The sequence below is a fragment of the Scleropages formosus genome, chromosome 12 (genome assembly GCF_900964775.1).
Source record: "Scleropages formosus chromosome 12, fSclFor1.1, whole genome shotgun sequence".
Lineage (NCBI taxonomy): Eukaryota > Metazoa > Chordata > Actinopteri > Osteoglossiformes > Osteoglossidae > Scleropages > Scleropages formosus.
In genome coordinates this window covers 52135-65761 of record NC_041817.1, presented here as the reverse complement: position 1 = coordinate 65761, position 13627 = coordinate 52135, and the positions used below count along the sequence as shown (strand labels likewise).

Below are 13627 nucleotides of genomic sequence, written 5' to 3'. Positions count from 1 at the left end.
ATGTAAATATAAAGTATGACAAAAATATTTTTTACAGGAGTACTTTCGGTGAAATACACCAGAATTGTTTCCTGTTTCCAGGTTTTCGCCATTTTTGCAGGTCTCTTTAAAGCAGGTTATATCAAATTTCATGCCGAGAATTATGCAGTACCCTAGTATTTAACTGTAATTTCCAACATGTGAGGTATGAAATATGCAGATATAAATAATACACTACTCCTCAAGTTATGCAATACTTTTTCTGCACTGATGACATTAGGCTGAAACACTGGATACTCTCTATATATTTTTTGTCTGATAATAAACAAATAATTGAATTCAATTAACTAAATTAAACTAAATTCATTCATTTTTAATTGATCAATTAAACTAAATTAATTAATTTTTTGGGATGCAGAATATACATTTTCCCCATGTATACAGGCAGCCTGTTGAGCCATGTATACCTAATATTTACCTCATGTAAATTTTAGAATCACCCATTTTGGACAATAACAGTAATGTAACATTGTAACTTGATGTTTCTGCTGGGGAAATTTCTGATTCAGTATCAGCTTTCATCACCTCTTCATATTGTAACATTTATGAATAAATGCTAGTTTTTATGCGATTTTTAGGACTTTTTCATGTTTGACAAAGAATAAATCAAACATTTCCTGACTTTGCTTATCAATCCAAATCTTGTATCCACAAAGTATGTGAGGCTGGTATAAATACATGCTGTAATGTCTTGAGCAGAGTCATTTTTGTGATATGTAAGAAAATGCGAATTTCACGTTTGTTATTTTATGTTATATTTTGTTTCATTTTAGGATTGCCATTTCTATAAATAAGATACATTTTTATGATTTGTTATATGGTTCTTTGGTTACCTGCTGAAAATATTGCAGATAAATTAAATTTAGATAATACCAATAATAAGTATAATTATTATTAATGGGTTGGACCACAGTCCTGCTCTCCGGTGGGTCTGGGGTTCGAGTCCCGCTTGGGGTGCCTTGCGACGGACTGCCGTCCCGTCCTGGGTGTGTCCCCTTCCCCTCTGGCCTTACGCCCTGTGTTGCCGGGTAGGCTCCGGTTCCCCGTGACCCCGTATGGGACAAGCGGTTCTGAAAATGTGTGTGTGTGTGTGTATTATTAATCTATATTTAGCTGCCATCCTTTGTACAAGGCAAATTACAGTGTTACATCATCATTGTTACAATGACACTGTACTAAGATACTGCAAATACTGAGCCTCGGTCAGGGGTACTTTGACTAAATCGCGATGCCAAATCTTGACTCGGACAATTTGGTCTTTTCTGCTTACCGTCGTCTCTGTTGCCAAGGGGACGTCAGAGCGTCATGACGGCTAGAACTATGCTAAGGCATTTTAAACCTACTGCAAATCCGTAGAAAATCCCATACAAATCCGTAGAAAATCTAAAGCATACATAAGCAGAACATAGCAGACTACCATGGTATCCACACTGGACGCTCTCTGGGAGGACAGAGATGTCAGATTCGATATTACCGCGCAGTAAGTACGGACTCGCGGGGGTGTGTGTGTGTGAGAGAGAGCAGCTAGTGAGCTAGCAAGATCATGCTAAACGGGGCTAACCTGCAGAATTTCAGCGACTATAATCTTTGCAGTGTGTTGAGAGCTTATGATTGATTCAGGTAGATATTGTTGTAATAGATACCAGGTTCGTTCGTGTGCGGGATTTTCCCGACCCGGCGGCCGGCGTTGGTGGCAACAAACTTTGTTTGTCTGAGACTGAAGACTCAAGATTAGTTGAGTGAGACTGTACGCTAACAAACGCGGGGGCACAGTGAGTGAGTCAGCGCGTGAAGTCGCATATAAATTATTTAAACAGGACAGGTCGCCTTGAACCTTTGGAGTGTGGTATCGTACGTTTGTGCATACAAAACAATAATCTCATGCCATGGGAACAAGTCAAGTGCTTGTCCGACTGGGGAGTATATAGTAAATAATGATTAACGCTTATTTCCCGGTAACCGCTTGTCCAGTGAGGGTCGCGGTTGTCCGGAGCCTGTCACGGAAGGATAGGGCGTTAGGATGTACACACTGAACGGGACCAGTAGATCACAGTGCAATCAGACACACACTCATTCACTTACACATACTGCTGGACTGGTAAGTTTGATTTTAAAAGTTCTGTAATAGCAATTTTTTTGTACTGTGGGTGGAAACCAGAGCAGGAGCAACAGGCAAACTCTACGCAGTCGGATTCAAACCTACGCCCAAACTCGCAGTCAGGGGGTATGAGACACAGTATTACTTGCTACCCCACCCTGTTATCCATTAATAAACACATTTATGAGAAATACTCTGTATTTACTGATAAAATGAATAAGGAAACAACAATACACTAAGTCCTCCAATTATGAATGCAATTTAAACTGGAAATCAGCTCATATCTCAATTTTTTTGTAAAGCCCACCAATTTATAATGAACACACACACACCACGTGTCCCAGGCAGGGTCACAGTGAGTCGGAGCCTAACCCGGCAACACAGGGCATAAGGCTGGAGGGGACACACTCAGGACAGGATGCCAGTCTGTTGCAAGGACCCAAGCAGGACTCGAACCACAGACCTGCCAGAGAGCAGGCCCTGGTCAAGCCCCCTGTGCCACCACACCTCGTTACAATGATCAATGAAACCTTAACAGTACAGATGTCCCTCAGTTTATTCACAGATTAGGTTGTGTGTAAAAAATGACACAGAATGAATTAGACTCATTAGCTTTAATAAAGAGAAACCTTTCTGTAAGACTTTTAGGTTAATGAACTTCTTTGCTACAGTAAAATTGGGTGACATGGTGGCACAGCGGGTAGCACTGATCCCTCACAGTGCCTGGGCTGTTTAGGTTTAAGTTTGAATCCAGCTCAGTTTGTGTGGGTTTTCTCCCACAGTCTGACGATATGCAGTTAAAATCAACTGGTGACATTAAAATGGCCCATAGTGTGTGCGGCTGCCCTGCAGTGCACTGGCATCCTGTCCGGGGTATACCACTTCTTGCCTATTCTCAAGTGATTCCATGATATACTCTGGCCCGCCACGACCCTGACAAGAACTAATGATTAATGGAAGTGAGTGAGTACATTAAACCACATTTAAAAATCAGATGTTGACCACATTGTCCCATAAACACTTCCAACATTCCGCATCTTGTTACTGATCACAGACACTCTCAGACCTCATACAGGAGCTGTAAATACTGTGGAAACAAGTGGAATGAGTCCAGAGTGAGTCTTAGTCCTGCTCAGTTTGGGTTCATTGTAGTGCTCATTAGAGCTGTTTTCGCTCCAATCTTTATCGCTTTTTGAAAATAGATTGGCGTAGTTTAAATTTAAAGAAACATTACGATCAGAAGTGACGTAATAAAATGAGAAATGTCCAGACGTTCATCGTGCAATAGCAGAGCGCTCACCCTTTTCCACGCTTGTGCTCAGTCACTCAGGAACAGGCCCCTGTAGGAACCCTAACTCAGCTGGCATGCGGTGGGTTAAGAAGCATCATTGAAGCACTGAAGTCCAGTTTTTGCATATTTTCTCCAACATTTTCGCCTGGGCTCTGAACTCACGTAAAATGCCACTGCATAGTATGTATGAAGTCTACATTCTAATTCTGTGCACAGAAGAAGGTAAAAGAGAGAGTTTGGCTAGAGCTGCTAACACCGATGTCTGTGAAGGCAAATGAAGACGAGGCCGGGTGAAGTGCTCATCGACTGCCTGGACTCCATTGAAGATACGAAAGGAAACAACGGGGACAGAGGTAAAAGAGCAGTACGAAGCACATCAGTGCACACAGCAGCTGCAGTATGGACCGCCTCTGAATGACCTTGCTTTCGGATCTGGGTTCCGGTTTGCAGGGAGGCTTCTTGTGACCAACCTGAGGATCATCTGGCACTCTTTGGCTCTGCCCAGAGTTAACCTGTGTAAGAACACTCCTGCGAACACTCGTGACACTTGAGAGCGCACATTCTCATCCAAGGATCACGCAACAGTTCAGTTTCACACACAGGTCCCTCGGGATGTCTTGCAAACTGAGGTGAGCTTTGAACTGGAGTGTAACGGATCAGTGGAGGTATTCATGTACGGTTGGTCCCTTCCTTACAAACTTAATTAGAACCGAGTTGGTTCGTTACTCGGAAAGTTTGTAAGTCAAATGTAAAACGTAGCAGGTGAAGGGTTGCTCATCAGTTCTATACGCAGGTTCTTATCTGATGCACACCAGCAGAAACGGAGCTGTTAGACAAAGTGACTGTACTTTGAGAATTGTCTGTATGAGCTGCACACATGCCTGTGTGTTTTGTGTCCCTTGGCAGAGGTGTTTATGGCATGGTGTAAATAAGAAAGTCCAGTCGAGATCCCTGCGCAGATCTAGACCTGGCTGTTTGTGCTGCGGTTCTCTTTTTTCGCCCCCACATCACCCGAAACACACTAATACCCAGTACTAGTATAATTAAAAGGAAAAGCATAACACCGCCCTGCATTTTGAAAACAGCTTTGTATTGTTTTCCTAAAAAGTGGTGACTATCTAATTTGAGGCTGCTGATGTAAAAAATGCCATTAAAAAAATTGTATGAAATGAAGTTTTGGTACAAAACTGGCTTCTGCTATTTCCAAATACAAACCCCATTTCCAGAAAAGTTGGGATATTTTCTAAAATGCAATTTTAGAAAGAATTTGTGATTTGTCAGTTCTATTGAACCTTTATTTAACTGACAAAAGTACAAAGAAAAGATTTTCAGTGTTTTCACTGACCAACTTAATTCTATTTTATATATATAAATAAATTCAGAATTTGGTGCCTTTGACACAATAGCATAGTGGTTAGAGCTACTGCCTTTGGATCCAAAGGTTGGACCTTTGTTTCCCAACTCCACCGATAGTACCCTTGAGCAAGGTGCCTACCTTAAATTGCTCCAGTAAATATTACCCAGCTGTATAAATGGGTAAATAATTGCAGGTACCTTAATTTCATGTAGTAAGTAGGTATGGAGAAAAGTGTGAGCTAAATAAGTAAATGTAATATGAGTCACTCAGCTTCTCAGAACCATTGCTGCCCTCTTCTGGACCAAATATGTTTATCAGTGTTTATGATTCTGGTCAAATGCATGTATTAATTTGGAGGGAAAAAAATGCGTATTATCGATTACTCTTTTTCAGCGGTGGGATACAATTCTGTTATTAACATCACAACAAGAACTGCTAATTCGGTAAGTACATCCAGTGATGCTGTTGTGCTTTTTAACCTTTTAATTTTTCCAGCCTGCTTTGAAACAATTCCCATGTGTTTCGTATGCGTTGAGATGTGTCTCGCGTGTGTTTCAGAAGCTACGAGGGCAGACCGAAGCACTTTACATATTAACCAAGAGCAATAATACCAGATTTGAGTTCATTTTCACCAGTGTTGTTCCTGGAAGTCCACGGCTGTTCACCTCCGTCATTGCAGTCCACAGGTGGTTCCTCAAGTCCGTCCACAAAGCCGTCCTTCTTTTGTGTCCTTGACACTTGAAATCTGGTCTCAAGAGTTTATTCTCACTACAGGCAGGGTGAAATCTTTATAATCTGACCATTCATATTCAGTTTTACGTTTCGAATAGAGGCTCGCGAAGTTGTTCATCTGTCGCGTTTTTCTTTCCTTTCAAGGGCTTATGAAACGTCTAAAATGTACCGCGATCTGAAATTACGAGCGGCTCTCATTCATAACAAGCACCTGAGGCTCTTGCCTCAAGAGCAGCTCTACAACAAAATTAACGGAGTGTGGAACTTATCTAGTGACCAGGTACATGACCCTATTTGACCTTTTATGGTACTTACCTACTAACAATGTCCATTTTTTCATTCCGACAGCTCTGAGCCACAGCAAAATACAGGAAGAATCAGTTCCAAGAAGCTCTGAATATATCACGTTAGCAATGTCCATTGTAAGGTTATTCCACCCAAGGCAGAGGTTTTCATCGATTCAGTAACATGATTCATGTCAGAGCAGATGAACTCCATTGTGATAGTGACACCTCAGTTTTTGGTATCATAATGAATTCCAAGGGCAGATGTTACATTAAATTATATGCATCTGGAAAATGTAGATGCAGCTCTTTCCTTAAATGACACACTAATTCTTGAAGATTTTCCAGTAGCCTTCGTTAGAGGACTTTTTGCTACCTCCTTCCATACGTGTTATACCCGACACAAACCCCAGGACTGTTTTGCCTTGGGAACTACCATGGCATCTGTCCACTTTTACTAATACTAAGTGCTGATGGTTTCATTCCCGATAATTAGACGGTGATCTTCTTCCCGTATCTGTATAAATATGTGGTTACTGTCTCCGAGTGTGAATTTGTCCTAAGTCATCTTAATCTTGTTCCTTGCAGGGAAACTTGGGAACCTTCTTTATCACCAACGTGCGAATTGTGTGGCATGCAAACATGAACGAGAGCTTCAACGTCAGCATTCCTTACCTGCAGATTGTATGTAGGAACAGTCAGCATGACCAGTACTGTTGTGAAGCATTGCTCTTACCTGCTGGTTAATGAGTACAAAAAGGATCCAAACTCCTCACTTGTTTTTGCTTTAGTCTGCTTACACACCGCATTTGGCAGTTAATTTTTAATTCTTCTTGTTATTTCGTAATGCTCCATGTTTCTCTCCCAAAGCGCTCCATTAAGATCAGAGACTCAAAATTTGGATTGGCACTGGTGATTGAGAGCTCTCAACAAGTAAGTTTGATTTCCAGAGAATTACTGTCCGAACATCATTCTCAGATTGACCTGATCAGAATTAGAATCAGAAGCAGAACGAGCTTTATTGCCAAGTGGATACTATCCAATAGCTACTATCCATTTGATCAGATTTGCCCCTCCCTAATATCGATATGCTTTAAAAAGTGTCTATTTTGAATGCCTTGCTTTTTCTTTAAAGTGGATTCATGTTTAACTTTGTTTAGACAGGGGGATATGTGCTTGGCTTCAAGATTGACCCTTTGGATAAACTGCAGGATGTGGTAAAAGAGATTAACTCACTGCACAAAGTTTACTCTGCCAGCCCCATCTTTGGAGTGGACTACGAGATGGAGGAGAAGGTGCGCATTCTGACAGCCTGTTGTCCCTGAATTAACCCCATCCTTAGGAAACTGTTGGTTCCCCCGTTCTAAATATGCAATGTCCTTTAGACCTCCCTGACAGTATTTTTAACTTCCTAACATGTCTTGCGAATCTGCGTGGGCAATAATTGTGCGAATTTCTTTAAAAAACTGAAGGGGACCTGTCTTTTTCATTTTGTATGCATAGACTTGTATTCATTTAGCTGACAATTTTCTTCAAAGCAACTTCCAATTATTTATTTATACTTCTGGGTAATTTTACTGGAGGAATTTAGCTCAAGTCAAGGCTACTGGAGCTGGTAGTGGGATTTGAACCTGTGACCTCTGTGTCCAAAAGCAGCAGCACTAACCACTACGCTACCAGCTGCTGCACCATGGTTTCTTACCGCTCCTCCACACCCTGGCATCCCCCCCCCCAAGCTTCAGGTTCTGACTGCAGTCTCCTACCAACAATAGATAACAGTTGCTCATTTTTTGCCCTTGCAATACTAGCCCCAGCCACTAGAGGAGCTAACAGTGGAGCAGCCTGCCGACGACGTGGAGATCGAGCCAGATGAGCAGACAGATGCTTTCACGGTGAGTGTGGATCTATGGAGCGGAGCCCTCTGTTTGCTTGTCACGCTCTCAAAATAGCAGGTTGCTAAAGCATTGTAGAGCAGTGTCACACAAACATGCTGCAGTTGCCTGGGTTCTGAAATGTTTGTGTCAGCTTCAGGCTCAGGGAATTCAATTTATGAACACTCACCTTTGAATGATAAAATAAAAATAACACTTTAATTTGTTTGCTCTATGGTTTTCTGTCTTTTTATAGGCATACTTTGCAGATGGCAATAAGGTAATACCACTATATCTAAATGTATACAGCTTTAATCTAATTTTCATTATGGTACATGCAAAAACATAAATATTTGTTTCTTTTGCTGAAAAGCAACAAGACCGAGAGCCAGTATTTTCTGAAGAGCTTGGCTTGGCCGTTGAAAAGCCGAAAGAAGGATTTACTCTTCAGGGACTCTGGGAAGTTATGTCTTAATAAGACTGTTGGAATTTTTTTTATTGTATGTTTTCAGTGTCATTTGAATAGGTTAAAGAATATGGCCAGTTATTTAACACTGTTTAAATAGCAAGAAACTTGTCAGTTCTAAATATATTATAAGTAAATTTTATAAATACCCACATAAACAGTATTAAAATTTTGCTTTGTGGCAAAAACTCCAAAAGGAACCTTACTTGAATTGAGACTAGTATATTTCTTCATAGTTGTTTTATTGGTACCGGCATTTGTAAACTAATTTGCATTTTTGTGTCAAAATTCTGTACTGCAGCTAAAGTTTTAGTATTAAGTTTTGCAAACTTTTATTGTGTCAAAATTGTGTCTGTTATTTGGCTTGTATTTTTATTGTAGTTTTTGAAAGTATCTGGCTTGTAAATGTCAAGTCCTAATTCAGTGTATGAAAAGAAAGCTGAGTGATTTATTCGCTTTAGAGATGTGACGTCCCCCTCTGCAAGCAGTGACCCAGAGGCTATTTACAAACGCATCTGAGGGGATGAAGTATGATACAATTGGGTAAAGAGGATTGACCGTCACCTGTTAGGCGAAGCAGCTGTTCCTTGACCTTGCTCACAAGCGGGGCTGTACTTTGGAAAATAAAACTTTGAATTTACATTTATACTTACATTTATTCATTCAGCAGATGTTTTTCTCCAAAGCAACATACATGTCAGAGAACAATACAACAAGTGCATTAAATCAACGCAAAAGGGGAGACTTGAATGCAGACATGTGACTCTTGAATGAAGCCAATTTGTCACATTCCACCATAAATACCAGTGCACATTACACGAGTAGCTGCATATAGCAAGTTTTAATTTGTGACAGAATCAGCATGAAGGAATGTTGAGTTACCTGGTGATTTTTGTTCCAGAGATACGAGTACAAATAGCTCCTTGTTGTGTCATTTCTACTTTGAGACAAACGACGGCTCGATGTAGAGCTCGCTGTCACTCTCACACCCACCTGCCTACTCCTGCCTTACTCACAGTTATTAATGACTCTTACGTATATTTCTCTGCTGTTCATTTAATAGCTTCAAGTTTTTTGTTGCTGAAAATGTCTTGTTTTGCTTTAATAATGTGTAAAGTGGATAGACTCCTTTTTTAACTAAACCAAGGTGAATTTGAAAAACATTCACCGTTCAAAGGTAAGAAATATAATTTGGTTTATGGTCATTAATATCCCAATGTAACTGAGACATTAGCACAAGACAAATAAGCGGAACCAGTTAGGCAATTCTCAGCTCTGTGAATATTTCTAACATGTTGCATGTGCTGCGAGCGCAAAGCTTTATTTCCATGGTGACCCACAAGGCCCACAGTTGCTTTTTCGGTCAGTGACAGCTGCATGAGCTGGGACCTCTTTCCAGTTTGTCCAGCCTGAATTCCAGCAGACTGTGCTGGGGGTCTATATTTAGAGAAGTGGGATTAAATTGCAGGGGCTTCAAGCCGGACTTCCTACGTTGCTCAGCCCTTTCTAGCCAAGACCGCGAGACGAGAAGCAGCACGGCCATCTCTCCTCTGAAAGCCACGCTCCCGCCAGCATGGACCCAAAGAGCTTGAAGGAAGACCTACGCTTGTACCAGAGCACCCTCCTCCAGGATGGCCTGAAGGAGCTCCTGAATGAGAACAAGTTTGTGGACTGCATACTCAAGGTGGGGGATCGCAGTTTGCCCTGCCATCGTCTGATCATGGCGGCGTGCAGCCCCTACTTCCGAGAGCTGTTCTTCTCTGAGGAGGGTAAAGCAGAGGGAAACAACGAAGTGATTCTGGAAAATGTGGACCCTGCCATCATGGATATGATTGTGACCTACCTGTATTCAGCAGAGATCGAACTGACAGATGAGAATGTGCAGGAAATTTTTGCAGTGGCGAACCGCTTCCAGATCCCTTCGGTATTTACAGTATGTGTGAATTACCTGCAGAGAAGCCTGTCCCTTGGCAACTGCTTGGCTATTTTCCGACTAGGGTTAGTCCTCAACTGTCCACGCCTGGCAGTAGCCGCTCGGGACTACATTGCAGACCGTTTTGAGTCTCTGGCCCAAGAGGAGGACTTCCTTCAGCTGGAACCCCATGAACTCTTTGCCATCATCGGTGGAGACTCCTTGAACGTGGAGAAGGAGGAGCTGGTCTTTGAGGCGTTGATGAAATGGGTCAGGACTGACAAGGAGAGACGGGTCAAGACCTTGAATGATGCCTTCAGTTGTGTTCGATTCCGCCTTATGCCTGAAAAGTACTTCAAAGAGAAGGTGGAGAAGGATGACATCATCAAGGCAGACCCAGAGCTCCTGAAGAAGGTCAAGGTTATAAGAGATGCTTTTGCAGGAAAGCTCCCTGCAAAGGAGAAGAAGAAAGGGGACTCTGGGCAAGCTGTGGGGGATGAGGATGTTGGGAAGGAAGACTTGCTTCCTGGTTATCTGAATGATGTGCGCAGACACGGCATGTACACCCGAGACCTGATCCTGATGATCAATGACACAGCAGCAGTGGCCTACGATGCCAATGAGAACGAGTGCTTCCTGGCTGCCATGGCGGAGCAGATCCCCCGTAATCACGTCAGCTTGACCTCCAAGAAGAACCATCTGTACATTCTTGGGGGTTTGTTTGTGGACGAGGAGAACAAGGAGACCCCACTGCAGTGCTACTTCTATCAGGTGATCAGCCACAGCTCCACAGTTACCTGCACAAATTGCTGATTTACTCAAAAATTGAAAATTTAAATGTATGCTATATTAAAACAGTGGTGGGGGGGGTGCAGTGGCGCAGTGGGTTGGCCCGGGTCCTGCTCTCCAGTGGGTCTGGGGTTCGAGTCCCACTTGGGGTGCCTTGTGATGGACTGGCATCCCGTCCTGGGTGTGTCCCCTCCCCCTCCAGCCTTACGCCCTGAGTTGCCGGGTTAGGCTCCAGCTCCCCACAACCCTCTACAGGACAAGCGGTTCAGAAATGTGTGTATATTAAAACATAATACAAGAAGGGCTGTAAATGATACTTAGCTTAATGCTTAAACTTTTTGCATGTACATAATTTACTACATTACATTTGCAGCCTTCATATAAGGAAAATTATGTGTCAGAAATTATGTTGCATGATGGGAACATTCCTTAGTACAAAGTCAAATTCTCGTATATATGATACCTCCATCAAAGCAGGCCATAGTACTGCAAGTGAATTAAAGGGTGGAAATGTGCATTCCTACATCTGGAGCATGAGTTTTTAATTTAACAAATGTTTTTCTGATTGAGCTTATTATTTTACCTGGGCATCAGTTGTAACTGATGTGCAGTCCTTTGGCAGACTTAAACCCTTATCCTTCTCTTTGCCACCCAACACTTTGTGCTGCAGCTGGACAGTCTCGCTGCTGACTGGATCGCTCTCCCTCCAATGCCCTCTCCTAGATGTCTCTTCGGCATGGCAGAATGTGGGAACCTTCTCTTTGCAGTGGCAGGAAAAGACCTGCAAACTGACGAGTCTCTTGACTCAGTGATGTGCTATGATACAGAGTAAGAAAAAAATAGTCATCTATATTTATTTTTAATATTGACATCTCGAGAACGGAACAGCAGCCATATCATATAATTTAGCCCATGACAACAGTTGTAAAATTATTAATATATGCACTATACCTAACATAAATTCTCAAAATTCTGTTGAAGAATCACATGATAATACATTTAGACACATACACCTAAGGAAAATGCAGAAAAATAAATAATTTTTCAGTTTAGACATTTAAGGTATGTCTTGTTTATATATATGGTTTTAGATGTTTAGTTGTTTATTGTATGTCTTTAGATGTTTAACGTACGTGAAGTATGTTACTATGATATTTATACATATGCGGCCATCAGTCTTATTCACAATAATGGCCAAAAAAGAACTACTTTCTAACAAAGCATATCATAAATCACCATAATGTTCTCTAAATTAATACCTTTCTGTAAAATTTCTTCTTGAAGGTTTCTAGATGTCCCCATTAAATGTTTAGCAATTCCATGTGTGTGAAAAAAGAAATGCCCACATGGCAAATAATTAAATGTCATTAAATAATATTTTTACTATGATCATACTGACTTGACCTTTATTATTTTTCATGTTTCATAGGAAAATGAAGTGGACTGAGGCCAAAAAGCTGCCTCTCCGGATCCATGGTCATGCTGTGGTTTCCCACAATGAGTTGTTATACTGCATTGGCGGAAAGACAGATGACAAGTAAGGGCCATAATTCGAGTAGGAGAGGTCTGTATGGACATGCCTATAGATTGTATAAAGGGTTCTGAAATCACTGTTTCAACTCATCCATAGCAAAGTCATCAACAAGATGTTCGCATACAATCACAAGCAGTCGGAATGGAGAGAGTTGGCCGCCATGAAAACAGCAAGGGCGATGTTCGGCACTGTCGTTCACAATGGAAAAATTGTGGTGACTGGTGGAGTCAACGAAGATGGCCTCACAGCTGCTTCTGAAGTCTATGACTTTAGGACCAACAAGTAAATCTGATCTATGTTATTCATACTGGTAGATGCATGTCCTAATTCCAGTTACATTCAAATATATTCTCTGTGACTGAGACTCACCAATGTCTTAGAAGTTACCGGTCAACTTTGTCATGGAAGGATATCTCAGAATTTTAATGGGTCCCCTTCAGGTGGGAGCCCTTCACTGAGTTCCCCCAGGAGAGGAGCTCCATCAACCTGGTCAGCAGTGGAGGTGCTCTGTATGCCGTGGGAGGCTTCGCCATGGTTCAGGTGGAGAATAAAGAGTGTGCCCCCACAGAGGTCACCGATATCTGGCAGTAAGTCTCAACATCAGTCCCGTGCAGTGGTGTCCTATGAATCACAAATTGTGGTATTGAGAACCCATAAGAAAATGTTTGTAAAACTTAGCTGAACTTTGTGGTTGACAATTTACTGATTAAGAATATGCATTTTGTATGATAAATTTAACCACTTTAAATAATGATACACTTGTTTGTAAAAAGTGGCAGGTGTTCAGTCTTGTTTTGGATTCTTTACCATTTCCCATTTTTAGTTTGCTGATTTCGAATGTACTTGTAACCCTACCCTCTCACTCTGTGCCAGGTATGAGGAGGACAAGAAGCAGTGGTGCGGGATGCTGAGAGAGATGCGCTATGCCTCTGGGGCTTCCTGCGTCTCCATGCGCCTCAACCCCATCAAGATGCCCAAGCTCTAAGCACCGCACCCTGAACTCAATGCCCAGAATTCACTGTCCAGAGCCTCTTACTACTGTTAGATATGCTTATTTATTAAAGCATGGACCATTAGATACTGTACCAGCAAAGGACAGTTTTAAGCAAGATTTTTTCAAACGGAGTCAGCTTTCTATAGTTAGATAACACCACATGAATACATCAAAAATGTATTAAATTTAAACAGCTTTGCCTAGATGGTATTTGTGTTTCCTTTTTTAATAAAAATTTATAAAATGACAAAGTTTCATTT

General features: G+C 41.6%; 2 protein-coding genes across 2 annotated transcripts; both read left to right on the top strand.

Annotated features, from left to right (window-relative positions):
• Positions 1–1131: 1131 nt before the first annotated feature.
• LOC108927893 (Bardet-Biedl syndrome 5 protein homolog) lies at positions 1132–8780 on the top strand. The gene is made up of 12 exons (XM_018741515.1): positions 1132–1519; positions 3699–3781; positions 3879–3944; positions 5179–5228; positions 5344–5471; positions 5662–5797; positions 6390–6485; positions 6672–6734; positions 6962–7096; positions 7610–7693; positions 7929–7952; positions 8046–8780. The coding sequence occupies exons 1-12, from the start codon at positions 1458–1460 to the stop codon at positions 8145–8147; spliced, it is 1029 nt and encodes a 342-aa protein (XP_018597031.1). The 5' UTR covers positions 1132–1457; the 3' UTR covers positions 8148–8780.
• Positions 8781–9391: 611 nt separating this feature from the next.
• Positions 9392–13532, top strand: klhl41a (kelch-like family member 41a). The gene is made up of 6 exons (XM_018741537.2): positions 9392–10821; positions 11510–11667; positions 12269–12376; positions 12470–12655; positions 12814–12960; positions 13247–13532. Exons 1-6 carry the CDS (start codon positions 9712–9714, stop codon positions 13356–13358), a joined length of 1821 nt encoding a protein of 606 aa, XP_018597053.2. The 5' UTR covers positions 9392–9711; the 3' UTR covers positions 13359–13532.
• Positions 13533–13627: the final 95 nt, after the last annotated feature.

Excerpts from the sequence above, each read along its gene's own strand:
- LOC108927893 (XM_018741515.1), top strand. The coding sequence starts at position 1,458 with ATGGTATCCACACTGGACGCTCTCTGGGAGGACAGAGATGTCAGATTC. Across the intron at positions 3,945-5,178 it reads TCTGCCCAGAGTTAACCTGT|CGGTGGGATACAATTCTGTT; the intron begins GTAAGAACACTC and ends ACTCTTTTTCAG. Across the intron at positions 6,486-6,671 it reads GCATTCCTTACCTGCAGATT|CGCTCCATTAAGATCAGAGA; the intron begins GTATGTAGGAAC and ends TCTCTCCCAAAG.
- klhl41a (XM_018741537.2), top strand. The coding sequence starts at position 9,712 with ATGGACCCAAAGAGCTTGAAGGAAGACCTACGCTTGTACCAGAGCACC. Across the intron at positions 10,822-11,509 it reads TGCAGTGCTACTTCTATCAG|CTGGACAGTCTCGCTGCTGA; the intron begins GTGATCAGCCAC and ends TTTGTGCTGCAG. Across the intron at positions 12,961-13,246 it reads GAGGTCACCGATATCTGGCA|GTATGAGGAGGACAAGAAGC; the intron begins GTAAGTCTCAAC and ends ACTCTGTGCCAG.